The sequence below is a fragment of the Pelophylax lessonae genome (assembly GCF_965119305.1).
Source record: "Pelophylax lessonae genome assembly, chromosome: 7".
NCBI lineage: Eukaryota > Metazoa > Chordata > Amphibia > Anura > Ranidae > Pelophylax > Pelophylax lessonae.
The window spans coordinates 23,046,020-23,065,414 of record NC_138774.1 but is presented as its reverse complement, the minus strand read 5'-3'; the positions used below and the strand labels follow the sequence as shown (position 1 = coordinate 23,065,414).

General features: G+C 40.7%; 1 protein-coding gene across 1 annotated transcript in view; it reads left to right on the top strand.

Annotated features, from left to right (window-relative positions):
• Positions 1-19,395, top strand: part of DIAPH2 (diaphanous related formin 2) — a 1,824,032-nt gene that overhangs the window by 1,472,407 nt on the left and 332,230 nt on the right. Inside the window, exon 26 of the mRNA XM_082263377.1 lies at positions 5,642-5,777. Coding sequence (XP_082119503.1) covers positions 5,642-5,777 — 136 coding nt within the window. The remainder of the gene's footprint in view (positions 1-5,641; positions 5,778-19,395) is intronic.

The window sequence follows — 19,395 nt, the reverse complement described above, 5'->3', positions numbered from 1 at the left end:
ATTGATGGTGGGTCAGTGGCAATTTTGGCTCTGAGGAAGAGGGTTCTCCCTAGAAACGCGTCAGCCAGGTCATTATGGACCCCATCACGCCATCCAGCAGTATAGAAGTGTCCTGGAGATGATTGATCCCTATTCCCTACATGATTGTGCAGACCGGCTATATAACATTATGGGAATTGATGGTGGGTCAGTGGCAATTTTGCCTTTGAGGAAGAGGGTTCTCCCTCGAAAACGCATCAGCCAGGTCATTATGGACCCCATCACGCCATCCAGCAGTATAGAAGTGTCCTGGAGACGATTGATCCCTATTCACTAAATGCTTGTGCAGACCAGCTATGTAACATTCTGGGAATTGATGGTGGGTCAGTGGCAATTTTGGCTCGGAGTAAGATGGTTCTCCCTTGAAACGCGTCAGCCAGGTCATTATGGATGCCATCACGCCATCCAGCAGTATAGAAGTGTCCTGGAGACAATTGGTCCCTATTCCCTACATGCTTGTGCAGACCGGCTATATAACATTCTGGGAATTAATGGTGGGTCAGTGGCAATTTTGGCTCGGAGTAAGATGGTTCTCCCTCGAAACGCGTCAGCCAGGTCATTATGGACGCCATCACGCCATCCAGCAGTATAGAAGTGTCCTGGAGACAATTGGTCCCTATTCCCTACATGCTTGTTCAAATCTTACATTTGTGAGTATAATGTATGCTACCTATTTGGATTTTAATAAACTTTTTTAGTGGTAATGCCCAAGGTTGGTGCGCCCCTCTCTTGTTGTTGCTTTTCAGTGTTATTGGATACCCTTGGTCCTGAGGAAAGACCGCTATTTTTGTGCAAAGAAGACCATTCAGATCACTCCCTCACCTTCCCGAATACCATTTGAGCGCGAGAGATACTGTTTTTGGAATAGCATGAGACATCATTTTCACCACAGAGTCCAGATCTTACCCCCATTGAGAATCTTTGGGATGTGCCGGAGAAGGCTTTGTGCAGTGCTCTGACTCTCCCATCATCAGTACAAGATCTTGGTGAAAAATGAATACAACACTGGACGGAAATACATCTTGTGACATTGCAGAAGCTTATCGAAACAATGCCACAGTGAATGCGTGCCGTAATCAAAGCCAACAAAATATTAGAGAGTGTGACCTTTTTTTTTTTTTTTTTTTTTTGGTGGTGACTCTTTTTTCAAAATGTGGTGCACTTTTTATAGAAAATACAATAAATAAAATAAAAAAAAAAATTAAAAAAATGAGTAACCCAAAGTCTACCTATTCAATTCTTATGGAAGAGCCCTGGGGCCATCATAAAAAAAATGTAAAAGATTTCTGAGTTTGAAATTTTTTTTTTTTTTACAGAATTCTGAGTTTGAAAGTCAGAATTCTGAGATTAAAAGTCAGAATTCTGAGATTAAAAGTCAGAATTCTGAGATTAAAAGTCAGAATTCTGACTTTTAATCTCAGAATTCTGACTTTTAAACTCAGAATTCTGACTTTTAATCTCAGAATTCTGACTTTCAAAGTCAGAATTCTGACTTTTAATCTCAGAATTCTGACTTTTAAACTCAAAATTCTGACTTTAAAAGTCAGAATTCTGACTTTTAATCTCAGAATTCTGAGTTTCAAAGTCAGAATTCTGACTTTTAATCTCAGAATTGTGTTTAATAAATTTTAGCATGGTCCAAACTTGTAATCTCAGAGTTCTGTCTTGCAAAGTTAGAATTCTGACTTTTAATCTCAGAATTGTGTTTAATAAATTTTAGCATGGTCCAAACTTGTAATCTCAGAGTTCTGTCTTGCAAAGTTAGAATTCTGACTTTTAATCTCAGAATTCTGACTTTCAACCTCAGAATTCTGTAAAAAAAAAAAAAAAATTCAAACTCAGAAATCTTTTAAATTTTTTTATGACGGCCCCAGGGCTCTTCCATAAATTCTAAATACAAAAGAACGTTATTATTTTTAGTTATTTTTTTTGTATTTTTTTTTGCAACCTAAAATTTTGTATTTATAATCACAGTTGCCTATGGATTTTATAAAACGAGAGCAAATAATTGTAATTAATTACAGTTGTCTATGGATTTTATAAAAAGGGAGCAAATAATTTGTTTCGGTCTGTTTCTCTGAGACCTGGAAGTTATTTGGAGAGTTCCTCCGTGGTAAAAAGGTTGAGCGAGGACGCTCCACACTCTGTATTACAGTTTGTGTATTATAGTCTTGTATACTGTACATGCTATCCTCTTTATGTTCACTTTATGCTTTTGCTTTGCTCAGTTCTGCTGTTCTTTGCAGCTGGGTCTGGTCACACTATGACTCGATGTAATAGTCTGTACTGAGCAGTACATTATAAATTGTAATTATCGCCAGTGAGTGAGCGGAGCCAGCACTCAGAGGCGCATTAAGAGCCCACAGGGGGCAATCGTTCCCAAATCCCACAGCAATCTAGGACAAGAAACAGCCAAGCAGGCGAGGAAAGGAAACCTCGCTCGCAGGTAGGAAAAGTCACAGTATGTAAAACTCATTAAAAAAAATACTGGAGAGAGCCGCATCGGCTCTGTAACTTCAAAGAGACTTAAGACGACATGTATTAGGCACGGTTCCCCTCAACCAGATCTTCTTTTTATTCCAGTAATAAAACGGCTATTTTTAGGAAAAAAACCTAGAGACCTGAATTCTGTATCATTTGGACGGTCAGTAGAATTGGAGCAGTCAAGAAGGAAAGCCGTGCCTATCCCTGAGGTTCCACTCCTGGTGGACACCAACCAGGTCATGTTGACGCCCACCAGGAATTGGTGTAGAAGGCACTTTTTATGATCAATGAATAATAAAAAGACTTAGTAAAAATGGTGATTGAGCCAAGTTCCTGGGGGATATGTAGGCCTGGCCTCATATCATGTCATCTAATAGCCCAGTTTGGCAGTGACACCAGGGAGAAGTTACAATTAACCCCCTTTGATATTGATAAATATATATATATATACTGTATTTTCTGGCGTATAAGACTACTTTTGAACCTCAAAAAAATCCCCCACAAATGGGGGGTCGTCTTATACGCCGAGTATAATATCTCCAAGGTAACCTAAGTATAAGTATTACTGGTAGATGAAAATTAGGGGGGTCGTCTTATATGCCCAGTCGTCTTATACACCGGAAAATACGGTATATATATATATATATATATATATATATATATATATATACAGTATATATATAGAGTATCTCACAAAAGTGAGTACACCCCTCACATTTTTGTCAATATTTTATTATATATATATACAGTATATATATATATATATATATATATATATAGAGTATGTCACAAAAGTGAGTACACCCCTCACATTTTTGTCAATATTTTATTATATATATATATATATATATATATATATATATATATATATATATATATACAGTATATATATATATATATATATATATATATATATATATATATATATATATATATATATATATATATATAGTATATATATATATATATATATATATAGAGTATCTCCCAAAAGTGAGTACACCCCTCACATTTTCATCAATATTTTATTCTATCTTTTCATGTGACAACACTGATGAAATGACTCTTTGCTACAATGTAAAGTAGTGAGTGTACAGCTTGTATAACAGTGTAAATTTGCTGTCCCCTCAAAATAACTCAACACACAGCCATTAATGCTTCAACCGCTGGCAACAAAAGTGAGTACACCCCTAAGTCAAAAGTTCCAAATTGGGCCCAAGTAGCCACTTTCCCTCCCCAGTTTCATGTGACTCGTTAGTGTTACAAGGTCTCAGGTATGAATGGGCAGCATGTGTGTTAAATTTGGTGTTATGTTGGTGGTCTCACTCTCTCATACTGATCACTAGAAGTTCAACATGGTACCTCATGGCAAAGAACTCGCTGAAGATCTGAAAAAAAGAATTGTTGCTCTACATAAAGATGACCTAGGCCAGTGATGGCGAACCTTGGCACCCCAGATGTTTTGGAACTACATTTCCCATGATGCTCATCTACACTGCAGAGTGCATGAGCATCATGGAAAATGTAGTTCCAAAACATCTGGGGTGCCAAGGTTCGCTATCACTGACCTAGGCTATAAGAGAATTGCCAAGACCATGAAACTGAGCTGCAGCACGGTGGTCAAGACCATACAGCAGTTTAACAGGACAGGTTCCACTCAGAACAGGCCTTGCCATGGTCGACTAAAACGCACATGCTCAGCATCATATCCAGAGATTGTCTTTGGGAAATAGACGTATGAGTGCTGCCAGCATTGCTGCAGAGGTTGAAGGGGTGGGGAGTCAGCCTGTCAGTGCTCAGACCATATGCAAACTGCATAAAATTGGTCTGCATGGCTGTCATCCCAAAAGGAAGCCTCTTCTAAAGATGATGCACAAGAAAGCCCGCAAACAGTTTTCTGAAGACAAGCAGACTAAGGACATGGATTACTGAAACCATGTCCTGTGGTCTGATGAGACCAAAATAAACTTATTTGGTTCAGATGGTGTCAATTGTGTGTGGGGGCAACCAGGTGGGGAATCCAAAGACAAGTGTGTCTTGCCAACAGTCAAGCATGGTGGTGGGAATGTCATGGTCTGGGGCTTCCGGCACTGGGGAGCTACAGTTCATTGAGGGAACCATGAATGCCAACATGTACTGTGACATACTGAAGCAGAGCATGATCCCCTTCCCTTGGAGACTGGGCCTCAGGGCAGTATTCCAACAGAACGACCCCAAACACACCTCCAAGATGATCACTGCCTTGCTAAAGAAGCTGAGGGTAAAGGTGATGGACTGGCCAAGCATGTCTCCAGACCTAAACCCTATTGAGCATCTGTGGGGCATCCTCAAACAGAAGGTGGAGGGGCGCAAGGTCTCCAACATCCACCAGCTCTGTGATGTCATCATGGAGGAGTGGAAGAGGACTCCAGTGGCAACCTGTGAAGCTCTGGTGAACTCCATGCCCAAGAGGGTTAGGGCAGTGCTGGAAAATAATGGTGGCAACACAAAATATTCACACTTTGGGCCCAATTTGAACATTTTTTAACTTAGGGGTGTACTCACTTTTTTGCCAGTGGTTTAGACATTAATGGCTGTGTGTTGAGTTATTTTGAGGGGACAGCAAATTTACACTGTTATACAAGCTGTACACTCACTACTTTACATTGTAGCAAAGTGTCATTTCTTCAGTGTTGTCACATGAAAAGATAGAATTACATTTTATGAAAATGTGAGGGGTGTACTCACTTTTGTGAGATACTGTATATTATTTTATATTTCTTATTCCTTATTTTCAATACAAATTTAGAGTATAATACAAAACAATTAATATTTACAATTACACATTTGCCAACAACAAACTGTTTGTGCTCCACTTTCAATTTGGTTGATCAGATTATTGTCATTAATCGAGGTAATTTAAAAATAATAATTGATAGGCTGGAAGAGATTTCAAGCAAGCTCATAACTGTTACTCAAATATACAGTATATATATATATATATATATATATATATATATATATATATATATATATATATATAAAAGCACAACTGGTAATAGATAGTGTTCCTTCAGATAAGTCTACCTTTATGATCCTATCATTAGAAGGTAATGGGTATCCCTCCCTTATTTTGCAGGAGGCAGTCAAAGAGAACAACAAGAGGCGAGAAATGGAAGAGAAGATGAAAAGGGCCAAGATAGCAAAGGAAAAAGCCGAACGTGAGAAGATAGAACGAATGCAGAAGAAGAAGCAGCTTATTGATATGAATAAAGGTAAGACAAGGAGAGCAAACATTCCGCAGAGTTTGTATATTACACCGTCTTCAAAGCGCGCGTTCACATTTCATTACGCTATGCAGATTCACCGCCACTCACACCTGTTTATTATCACTTCTTTCCACGATCTCCATATTTATTATACGTCCCTTCATCTATTACCCCCCCCCCCCCCCAACCCTATCCTTGAATCGGCATCGGGTGCCCGGATCTAGACCTGCAGCCGTTTGTTTTACCTTATTTTTTTTAAATTGCGCTCAAGCTCAGAGCTTTTGTAAGCGCTTCCATCTCAAGGTTTGATGTGATTCATCATGGTCTTTTAATTAATCAGACTTTGATCTCTTCTACAAATATGAGAAATATTTCATTAATATGGTAATGCGGCTGTGTTTAATACGGTTATTTTTTGTATGTCACGCACAAAGGCTTCCGCGTAATGGGTCAGCGCGTATCGCTTCTTTGTAAAACCCAGTTGTTTCCTTTACAAAGGGCCTTTTACAATATTTGTTGGTGACGGCAATGATTAGAATGTTTCATTTGGTGCCATAGAATATTAATCCATGTGGTGGGAAAAAGATGTAGCTGTTGGGGGGTTATGGGATTGATATATGAAAGCGATTTACAAATACTGATAGCAATTTACAAACATCTCAATTGTGATCCCAGCGTGGGAAAACAAGATTTAGTCTCAATGAGTGTTAGAGGACACAAGACCACACAATGAGATTGGAGGAGAAGCGGTTTAACCTTAAGCTGCGTATGGGGTTTTTCACAGTCAGGGCGATTAGGATGTGGAACTCTCTTCAACAATTGGTGGTGTCAGTGGGGAGTATTGATATTTTTAAAAAACTCTTGGACGTGCATCTTAAAGAACACAACATACAGGGATATGTGAAATAATTATTGACACTGACACACGTACAGCTACACACAGGGCTGCTGTTAGAAATCGCGGGGCCCCATACAGACTACCTGGCAGGGCCCCCCCAAGAAAATATTAAAGATATATTTAGCTAAAATTACAACAAAATCCCTATTATCAGACACAAATATAACATAACTCGCATAATTCCTGCTAAATCTACAAAAAAAAACTATGTTAAATAAAAAAGAAGATGAGATGAGAAAAATATACAGGCTGGGCAGTTGGAGCTCAGTGATCAGAGAGAGAAACAAAGTTACAATTTACAAATAAACTCCTGAGCAGAGATAAGTGCTGGGAGGGGGGCCCACACAAGGGAGGGGGATTAGTGAGGGACAACTGTCTCTTTCTCAGCAGATAAAAGCTGATAGCAGGGAGAGGGACAGATCAGATTCAGGTGCTGGAGGAAGATTTCTGTATTTGTTGTCCATCACTAATCCCCCTCTCTGTGTGGGCCCCCCTGTGAGCTTGGGCCCCCTACAAGAGGGTTGGTGGTCCCCCCCAATCAGCGGCCCTGGCTACACAGGTTGAACTAGATGGACTATTGTCTTTATTCAACCTTACCTACTATGTAACTATGATTGCTGTGTATACATGGACACAAAATAAACCTTCAGCCTCCTGGCTAATCTTTGGCTAACTTCAGGCTGTCTCAGGTTTCTTAACCAGGGTTCCTCCGAAGGTTGCTATGGTTTCCTTGCAGTAAGGGTATAGGGTTGTACAGCGCCCAGGGTAAGGATCCAGAATTGTGCCCCCAACACACTAATAATACATGTTGTAGAATGTGTGTACCACCCTGTCTCCATTTTTTTGGCCCTTTACTTGCTTCACTGCGCCCAGGACAACTGCTCCTTCTGCCCACCTCTTGTCCTGCCGTGTTTCCTTGAGCAATGAGCAATTTCTGCGTCTCAGATAAGTTCCCACTGACACCAATTATCTTTTTAGCTATCTATAAAGCGGCAATTCTTCTCAATGGCCACAAGTGTAAGGAGCATTCTTCCCTCTGACCATCACGCTAATGATGAGCTTATTTTATTTTATAATATTATAAATTATATTATAATATTATATTATATTATATTATATTCAGTGTTGGGGTAGTTACTCAAAAAATGTAACTAGTTACTAGTTACTTCTGTAAATTGTAACGAGATTACTTTACTAGTTACTGCATTTGAAAAGTAACTTCACTACTTATTACTTTACTTTCCTCTTTCTTAATTGACCGTGTAGAAGAAGATACATGACATTCTTTCTGCATAGAGTTTATTGTATAAACACAGGCTTTGGGAAACATGAGAACAAAACCTGAAAAAACAGAATAAAACATAAAGTGCAACAAAAAGTCATAAACTTCATCCCTCTCTATTCTTCGAAATAACGATTGTATCGCACGGCTTGGGTAACACAGGAAAGCGCGTTCCTATAGCCTAGTAAAGTAGTGTAGTTACCTCCTATAGCCTAGTAAAGTAGTGTAGTTACCAATATTAGTATTGTAACTAGTTACTTTACTTAGTTACCAAAAAAAAGTAATGTAGTTACTGTAATCCGTTACTTTGTAACTAGTTACCCCCCAAACTGATTATATTATAATATTATAAATTATATATATTATTTGATAATATTGTAATTTTTTGCAGGGGTTCCCTAAGACTGGAAAGCTATTTCAAGGGTTCCTTTGTGTTAAAATGGTTGACAGAGTCTTGCATAGTCTACATTTGCTCAGTTGCCCAACTTAGGCCACTCAGGCTCTCTGCCCCTGGAAACATAGTCCCTTTCAACAAGACAGTGTTCCACTAAATCTGCAAATTTATATTCTGAGCAGGGCTCAAATTTCACTAAATATAAGGTCCTTAATAAAGTCCCACAGAAATATTATACAGCTCCAATTCCAAACAAGTTGGGACGCTGTGTAAAATCCACATAAAAGTAGAAAGCAATGATTTGAAAATCTCATAAATCCATATTTTATTCACAATAGAAAATAGAGAACATATCAAAGGTTTAAACTTAGAAAATGTATCATGTTAGGGAAAAAAATAAGGTCATTTTGAAAATGATGGCAGCAACACGTCTCAAAAAAGTTGGGACAGGGCATGTAAGTGATACTAACAAGGAGGAGCTTGGGAAAGAAAGATGCTGCTTGCTTCGAAGCTTCCTTTGTGTAATTGAAACCTAAAACCTGGCACTGAGCTGTAAGATAAGGGAAAAGTCACTTCTATAATGACCACTGAGCTGTGTAATTAGCCTGCTTAAAGCTTGGTTGCATACAAATTAAATGAATTGTTTGAAAAGGACCACACTTTACATAGTCTTATTTAATCTAAAAGAGATTGTAAGAAAAATGTGATAGAATAATATTCAATAGTTCTCATCTACCTTAAAAATATATATTTATAGATATAAATATTTATATTTTGCAAGCCTGACTATAATGAAGCAAAGCTAGACAAAGCCATTGCACAATCCCTTTAGCGTGCCTCTGAGAACATTACAGGTAATGTTTGCCACTGGGCAGCACTGTGGCTTAGAAAGACAACTAAAAGTCCAGAAAAAACATAATAAAAATGTTGTAAATTGAGTTGTAGTTTAGTGAGAAAAGTAAATATTTGATCCCCTACTGACCAACAATAATTCTGGCTCCCACAGTTGGCTACAATCAGTGTTGGGGTAACGAGTTACAAAATAACGGATTACAGTAACTACATTACTTTTTTGGTAACAAAGTAATGTAACTAGTTACAACACTAATATTGGTAACTACACTACTTTACTAGGCTATAGGAAGTAACTACACTACTTTACTAGGATATAGGAGGTAACTACACTACTTTACTAGGCTATAGGAACGCGCTTTCCTGCGTTACACAAGCTGTGCGATACAATCGTTATTTGGAAGAATAGAGAGGGATGAAGTTTATGACTTTTTGTTGCACTTTATGTTTTATTCTGTTTTTTCAGGTTTTGCTCTCATGTTTTCCAAAGCCTGTGTTTATACAATAAACTCTATGCAGAAAGAGTGTCATGTATCTTCTTCTACACCAGGGGTGTCAAACCCAATTTAATCGAGGGCCACACTAGCATTATGGTTGTCCTCAAAGGGCCGGCTGTAGCTGTAAAACTAGATGTCCAGAGCACCAAACTCCCCCTTACATTAGATGTAAAAAGCCTCCCGCTATCAGAAGTGAAAAGTCCCCCACCTTCCCTTATATCACAGTGCACCCTCTTTACCTGGTGCTTCTTCCCGGAAGAAGCTGGGAAGCAGAAAGTGCAGGGTCTGGAGGAGGACCAGGGGAGGGGCTGGAGTTTGCTGAGACCAGGGGAGGCAGAGATGAGATGGTGCTGCAGCTGAACAGAGAGGTAAAGAATCTGTATGAGGAGTTCTGTCCTCCTCTCTGCTGCCGACTGCTGAGACAAGGTAGGGACAGAGATGAGGGGGTAGCTGCAGGAGAGGTGTGAGGGCCACATGAAATGGCCTGGAGGGCCACATTCGGCCCACGGGCCTTGTGTTTGACACCTGTGTTCTACACGGTCAATTAACCACTCTACTACCGCTCACGGTAATAGTACTGCGGCAGAGTGGCTCGTTCCCGTCCAGTCACGTAGTATTAACGTGACTGGACTCCTCCCCTTCTGGGCGGCGCTTGCGCGCCGCCGGAGGCTCGCTCCCGCTGTTTTCATTCACAGCGGGAGTCGGGCCAGGGGAGGAGCAGCGGCGTTCGCCGCTGCTCTTACCCGATCGTCGGGGATCGAGTCTGGAGATCCGCCCGCTGTGTGTAAACACAGCGGGCGGATCTCCATAGTGACAGGGAGTGACAGATCGGACTGTTCAGCATAGCTGGACATCCGATCTGTCCATGAATCACATAGTCACCTCCCCCCCTACACGTCAGTAAGCACCAGGCATACATTAACCCCTCCCTCTCCAATAAAATTAACCCCTTCCCTGCCAGTGTCATTTTTACAGTAACAGTGCATATATATAGCACTGATTACTGCAGTAATGTCACTGGTACCCCCAAAAGTGTCAAAAATGTCAGTCAGGGGTCCGGTCTGTCCGCCGCAATGTCGCAGTCCCGCAAAAAAAATCGCAGATCGCCGCCATTACGCGTTAAAAAAAAAACACCAAAAATGACAGAAATCTTTCCCTTTGTTAGTAAACGCAATAACTTTTGCGCAAACCAATCAAAATACGCTTATTGCGATTTTTTTTACCAAACATATGTAGCATAAAACAAATTGGCCAAAAACTTTTAAAAAAATTGGTTTTTACATCTTTTTTGGGGGGAATTTCATATAAAAAAATGTGAAAAATATTGTTATTTTTTCAAAATAAACGCTCTTTTTTTGTTTATAGCGCAAAAAGTAAAAATCGCACAGGTGATCAAATACCACCAAAAGAAAGCTCTGTTTGTGGGAGAAAAAGGACGTAAATTTCGTTTGGGTACGGCGTCGCACGACCGCGCAATTGTCAGTTGAAGTCGCACAGCGCCGAATCGCAAAAAGTGGCCTGGACGGAAGACAGCAAAATCCTCCGGTTGTAAAGTGGTTAAGAACGAGAAAAGTAAAGTAATAAGTAGTGAAGTTACTTTTCAAATGCATCAACTAGTAAAGTAATCTCGTTACAATTTACAGAAGTAACTAGTTACATTTTTTGAGTAACTACTCCAACACTGGCTACAATATGTGCTCATGGTACACAGATTAGTTCTGTCATTTTAGGAAGGTGTTCCTAACGACAACTTGTTATATGTATAAAAGATACATGTCCACAGAATATCTTTCTTCCATTTAAACCTAACCCTCATGGGCAATACCAAAGAGCTGTCAAAGGACATCACAGACAAGACTGTAGACCTTCACAAGGCTGAAATGGACTACAAGACCATCAGCAAGAAGCTTTGTAAGAAGGAGACAACTGCTGGAGAGAATATTTGCAAATGGAGGAAATACAAAATAACCATCAATCGCCCCTTAGTCTGGAGATCCATGCAAGATTTTGCCTCATGGGGTAAGGATGATTATGAGAAAAATGAGGGATCAGCCCAGAACTACACGGGAAGAGCTTGTGAATGATCTCAGGGCAGTTGGGACCACAGTCACCAAACAAACCATTGGTAACACAATACACTGCCATGGATTAAAATCCTGCAGCACCCACAGGGTCCCCCTTCTCAAAAAGAGACATGTAAAGGCCCGTATGAAGTTTGCCAATGAACATCCAAATGATTCAGAGAAGGTTTGGGAAAAAGTGCTGTGGTCGGATGAGACCAAAATTGAGCTCTTTGGCATTAACTCAACTCATTGTGTTTGGAGGAAGAAAAATGCTGACTATGACCCTAAGAACACCATCCATACAGTCAAACACGGAGGTGGAAACATAATGCTTTGGGGCTATTTCTCGTTAAATGTACAGCCTGACTTTGCCACATTGAGAGCCCAATGGATGGGGCCATGTATTGTAAAATCTTGGATGAAAACCTTCTTCCCTAAAAAATTATAGACTCTTCATTTCTTTGTAAGTGGGCAATGCTGACTATGACCCTAAGAACACCATCCCTACAGTCAAGCACGCAGGTGGAAACATGATCCTTTGGGGGCTGTTTCTCTGCTAAAGGTACAGCCTGACTTTGCTACATTGAGAGCCCAATGGACGGGGCCATGTATTGTAAAATCTTGGATGAGAACCTTCTTCCAACACTGATGATGGGTAGTGGATGGGTCTTCCAGCATGACAATCACCCAAAACATACCGCCAAGGCAACAAAGGAGTGGCTCAATTAGAAGTACATTAAGGTCATGGAGTGGCCTAGCCAGTCTCCAGGCCTTAATCCTATAGAAAATGTATGGAGGGAGTTGAAACTTCGAGTTGCCAATTGACAGCCAAGAAATCTTAAGGATTTAGAGAAGATCTATATACAAGAGTTCACCAAAATTTCTCCTAAGATGTGTGCGAACGTGGTAACCAACTTCAAGAAATGTCTTACCCCTGTGCTTGCCAACAAGGGTTTCTCCACCAACTACTAAGTCATGTTTTGCTTGGGGATCAAATTCCTTTTTTTACTCACTGAACTGCAACTCAATTTATAACATTTGTATCATGTGATTTTTCTGGATTTGTTGTTAATATTCTGTCTCTATCATTTAAAATACACCTATGATACAAATTATAGACCCTTCATTTCTTTGTAAGCGGGCAGACTTACAAAGAGAAATAGCATTAATAGATACATAGATGACAGTATAAGTGTACTTTAAAATAAATTCCCCCCCCCCCCCCTCAAAAATGTCACATCCTCTGACATTTTCTTACATCTCTCCAAAAAAATGTGTGCACTCATCCTTTGCAGTAGCTCCCCAGACCCCAATGGCATTGTGTTCCGATGGCAGAGATCCTTTGTTCACGGAAGAAATTTCATGAAGGATGTAAACAAATGCCATAGGTTTCAGAGATAGGATACAGGTAAGTATGCTTTGGAGGAGGGTGATGGAGGTATATTCAATTGGGGGGGAAAGAAGAATATATGTACACTTTGTTTGCAACTGTCTCATACACTAAATTTATGAGAGTGGAGGAAATAAATGTATATTTATCATTAATTATGCGGTATCACCATCTTATTCTGCCAGTCTGTTTCATCAGCAAATTATATTTGGAGTTTTTCATTGAATTCAGCTCAAAATAAATATTTGATTATCTCATAAAGTATCTTTTATTCATGAATAATTTAAAACAATTCATTGTTCTATTCATAATAACAGACAAACCTTTTCCTCCGGCTTCTCTGACTGATCTTAACCTCTTCCCGTTACCGTACTGCATATTGTACATTTAGACTGAAGTCAAATCATACAGTTTTTGCAAAATCCCTATTGCAATTTGCGAATGATTTGTTTACATTGATCTTTTAAGGTCAAAGGGAAGGGTACAGTTAAATATTAGGGTGAGAATAAAAGATGAACTCTAGATCTCATTCTCAACTAGGGTTCCTCCAGAGATTGGCTTGGGTTCCTACAGCTGTGGCTTATTTGACCTCCCATCTGATGGTGCCTGCATAGTTCCTGGGTCATTACCACTTGGCAGAGACAACCACCAATGTAAAGAGGACATTCTTCCCACTAGCCATTAATGTTGGGGACATTTTTCTCATTGACCACCAATGACTTGGTTTTAACAGGGGTTCTCTGAGGCTTAGAAATTATTTTAAGGGTTCCTGGTTGAATGACTCCCAGCACATGCAGTACATACAGTACATAATCTCTTGGCTACCATATAACACCTATGTGTGGTGGTAGAGAGGGTTGGTCTTTATGCGCACACACTGCAAATATGTGTCCATGGTGGCTGAGGGTTCTGTGCTGACCAGTGGCGTAGCGTGGGGGGTGCTGGGGGGGCCAGTGGCACCGGGTGCAATATTTAGGGGGGCGCATCCCGCGCCAGTGTCACTTTGTCCTAATCCTTATTTTTGTGCAGACTGTGTCACTGGCTCACTGTGCTTCGGCCGTCATGTTCAGGCTCGCAATGGGCGCCGGGCGCCCTGTGATTGGGCGGATGGGGTCATGTGACGGCGGCAGGGCTGGCCTGTCTGGGATCGTGGGCGGCACATGCGCAAACCATTGCTCTTGAAGTCCCGCCTGCTGCTCGCTGTCCGAGCTGTGGTGTCCCCGTCTCCCTCTCTTCCACTCTAGACCGGGTCTCTGATTTCCCCGTTGTGGCAGCCAGTCTGGCCACAGCAGAGCAGATGAAGATAACAAAAAGCCGGGGAGACCTGAGAGCCGTGTTTCCGGGGGGATATGAGGCATCACGTGCTACAGGCTTTCAGCAAGCAAACATGCCCGAGACCCTGTGAGAAGCATCTGTGCATGCGCCGGCTAACTTCTTACTTGCCAAATGCCCTGAGAAACGTGCATGGTGCATTACAAAACAGAATCATTTATTTAACGGTTTAATAGTTACTCCTGCCTATGTAATGTATCCCTCACTCAGGGCATCCGGCATGTAAGGTGTATCGTTTAACCCCTTACATGCCAAATGTCCTTAGTGATATGCATCACATTGCAGGATTCATCATTTAACCCCTTAAATGCCCTGAGGGACATGCATTAAATAGCAGGATTCATCATTTAACCCCTTACACACCAAATGCCCTGGTCTGAGGGACATGCATTACATAGCAGTATTTATCATTTAACCCCTTGCATGCCGAATGCCCTGAGGGACATGCATTACATAGCAGGATTCACCATTTAACCCGTTACATGCCGAATGCCCTGAGGGATTCATCATTTAACCCATTACATGCCAAATGCCCTGAGGGACATGCATAACATAGCAGGATTCCTCAATTAACCCCTTACACCCCAAATGCCCTGGTCTGAGGGACATGCATTACATAGCGGTATTTATCATTTAACCTCTTGCACGCTGAATGCTTGGTGGGGATAAATGCAGGAACATTACTAATCCCCTTACATGCTAAATGCTTGGCAGGGATACAGGCAGGAACATCACTTAATAATGGTTACCTCAATGCTTCATATTCCTGATATGTGCCTTCTGTACCCTGTACTGGTGTGAAAAAGTATCCTGTTCTCTTTGTATTGCTTCCTTTGTGTGAAATTCCTGGTGATCCTGCTAGTCCCTCTGCTTTCCTATTATAAACTGACCACACTGTGGTCAGTCTTCTAGCTATGCTGGGTGGGAACTCAGCCTGCTTTCCTCCAATGATCAGACTTGTTCTGACACCCCCCTCCTGCACAGCCATTCACTGGGATGCTCAGTGTACTGCTGTTTCTCCTCCCCTCTGCTTTTATGTTGGGGGTCAAAAGAATACCTTACACCTGTGGAAACAGCTAGTCGAAGGGACTCATTGAGTGCTAAAACTCCACAGGTTAGGGGGCGCAAATTACTTGCCTTGCCCCGGGTGCTGACAACCCACGCTATGCCACTGGTGCTGACAGTGCTCTCCCAGCACAGTGGCCAAGCTGTCATTGATAGCTTCCAGTCTCTCGTTATGATTGGGAGGTGACAGGACAACTCCTAATCATGTGACCACTATGACAGCCAATAAAAGTAGTCACATGATCAGGAAGCTCCCTATGGACTTTTAGGGGTTCTGAACAACAGGAGGTGGGGTTCCTAATCATGTGATTGGCTTTCACAGCAGACACATGTTTGTGAGCCCATCCTATCAGCTCCTGATCAGGAAACAATGATCGGGTGCTGTTGTGACAACTTAGTCACTCTCAACACAGAACAACGGCACACCATGGATGCTTATGTGTTGCACATGGGCACTAAGACCAACCTGACCCACTACTGCTGCACATATGCGTTAGGTGGCTGACAAGAGATTTGAACGTCCTTTGACTGCAAACCTACCCCCTGAGAAGGGTGTCATAGTGGCACCCTAGTGGCACCCTGTCCTCATGTGTACAACTATGCAGGAATCAACATGGACATCATCATATCAGCATTATTGAAGACCACCTACCACCAGAGATGATCAGAAGAGAAAAAGGACACAGTGCATCACATAACCATAATGTATAGAGAGAAATAGTCGCACTCCAACTTGAAGGTGAAAAATCTAAAATCTGTTTTATTCGTATCCAAAAGATAAAATCAATTCAAAGTGTATCCATAATATAGTCAGAGACAAGAGATGAACGCATAGTAGTTGACGCGTTTCACAGAAAAACATCCGCTTAGTCGACTACGCGTTAAAACAGATTTTATATTTTTTACCTTCAAGTTGGAGTGCGGCTATTTCTTTCTATACATTACAGTTGCCTGGACTGCGGATCCTTGCTGCACCTTATTTTGATGGTTGGGATTACCTTATCACTGGAGCGGTTCTTTTGCCCTTTCTGCTGATCTGTGACTGCAACACATAACCAGCCTGAATGTAGCTGAGAAGTACAAAAAAAGGAAAAAAAAAAATATATATATATATATATATATTTTTTTTTTCCTTTTTTTGTCACTATCATTTATATATATATATATATATATATATATATATATATATATATATATATATATATATATATATATATATATGGTAGGGATAATGGGGTATTTCACTACAGCAGCCACTACAAGACCAAATGATAGTGTCTACTCCAAGGGTTTCTCTATAATATTACACAAATACTTGAGGTGTCCAACTGTAAAACAGTGGACCTAAACCGATTTTAGGGTCTCCACTCAGGCATCTATGTCACCCATTCAATGTGTTACACAAAGGGTGCAGGTCAGGCTTGGAGTCTGCCCTGATTCCTTTTAATGCACAGAACTAATTAAGAAAAATCTCAGCCACCGCACACCATACAATCCCAGTGTGTGCTAAATGATAGTGACATCTAATCGGCTGGAGGTAAAGATTAATACCAGAAAACATGGTTGGGTGATGGCATCCTTTGTTGCCTTTGTTGCCCACTCAAACGTGGTCTGATTGACATTGCCCCTAAAAAAATGTTGATGGGGTCTTTTTGAGACACTTTTGATCTCCAAGGGTACTGTCATTTTCTCTCTCTCTCAGAATCTCAGACTAGTTGGGTTCAAAAATATCCCCACCAGTTCTATCTCACTACCACAGCCATTATAAGACCAAACGTTGTCACTCAAGGTTTCTGCATAATGTTGCATACACAAATGGTGTCACTCTACTGCAAGGGATAAATCCAAATAGACACAGTTGGAAGATGGCAACCTTTGTTGTCTACTTAAACCAGGTCTAGTTGATGTTGGACCTAAAAAAGTTTGATAAATGGAGTCTTTTTGCAATGCTCTTGATCTCCGAGGGTACTGCCATTTTCTCACTCTTCTCAGAATCTCAGACAAGCTTTGTTTTAAATCTCCCCACCAGTTCTTTTTCACTACTGCAGTCATTGCAAAACTAAACAATGGTGTCTGTGATAGGAGTCACTTTGGGCATGGGGGTTGTGGACTCCAAATTCCTTTAGAGAGGTTGGGGGGCACAATGCCCAGCCTTATGGGGCTCTCTTATGTTTAAATCACCCTGCGTCTTTTATGGATGCAGGGTGACCGAGAGGGTGGTGAACACTGAGAATATGGTTGGACTACTTCAAATGGGACAATAATATGCATTAACCATATCTCTCAGGAAATATGGAGATCTATCTTATTTCTTTAGACTGTCAGGCACCGGAAGTGCAGCTCCTAATTTGGGCGTCCAGGAACTAGGAGAGACAGCATGTCTGCTAATCATTGAAGTGCGTTTGTCTAAAATAGGGTCTGAGACAGCTTTTCCATTCACCTATTGTTAAGTGGGATAATGAGCCCACCTGTCTGTCTGCTAGGGGATTTAATTACACAGAGTAATGTGTATTGGGGATCGTATAGAAACCATTGTGTGATGTGGTGGGTGGATCTGTATAATTAAATCATGTTGTATTCTCAAAGTGTATATACAAGTCTGAAAGTTGTTCAATAAACAGTTCATTCTGGTTTCACTCCAAAACTTGTACTGTCGAGTTCTTGGGGTAACTATAGCCAAAATCACGGATCCCGTGTTCCAGAACTTAGGAAGCAGGTTCTTGGCGGAGATACCTAGGCAGGGTGTCCGGATTCAATCACAGTGTCAACCAGTGTTTCATCATAAGGTTGCATACACAAATACTTGGAGTGTCCAACTGTAAAAGAGTGGACATTATCATTTCATCAGCCAAAGGTGAAGCTAAATCCCAATAGACAGATTTGTGCGATGGCAACCTTTGTTGTCCACTTGAACCAGATCTAGTTGAAATTGGCCTTAAAAATGTGATAAATTAGGTCTTATTTGAGATGATCTTGATCCCCAAGGCCACTGTCATTTTCTCTCTTTTCCTAGAATCTCAGAAAAGTTGGGTTTTAAATCTCCCCACCAGTTCAATCTAACTACTGCATCCATTATAAGACGAAACAATGGTTTTCTCCATCATGTTGCATTCACAAATACTTGGAGTGTCTAAATGTAAAAGAATGGACACCATAAGTTCATCAGCCAGAGGTAAAGAAAAATCCCAATAGACACAATTGGGTGATGGCAACCTTCATTGTCTACTCGAACCAGGTCTAGTTGAAGTTGCCCTTAAAAAAAAAAAAAAAAATTGATAAATTGGGTCTTTTTTGAGATGTTCTTGATCTCCAAGGGCACTGTCATTGTCTATCTCTTCTTAGAATCTCAGAGAAGTTAGTTTTTAAATTTCCCCAGCAGTTCTATCTCACTACTACAGCCATTACAAGACCAATTGTTGTCACTCAAGGTTTCTGCATAATGTTGCATACACAAATACTTGGAAGTATCCAACTGTAAAAGAATGGACACCATAATTTCATCAGCCAGAGGTAAAGATAAATCCCAATAGACAGATTTGGGCGATGGCAACCTTTGTTGTCCACTTAAACCAGGTCTAGTTGAATTTGGCCTTAAAAAATTTGATAAATGAGGTCTTATTTGAGATGTTCTTGATCTCCAAGGCCACTGTCATTTTCTCTCTTTTCCTAGAATCTCAGAGAAGTTGGGTTTTAAATCTCCCCACCAGTTCAATCTAACTACTGCTTCCATTACAAGACGAAACAATGGTGTCACTCAGGGTTTCACAAATACTTGGAGTGTCCAACTGTAAAAGAGTGGACACCATCATTTCATCAGCCAGAGGTAAAAATAAATCCCAATAGACACAATT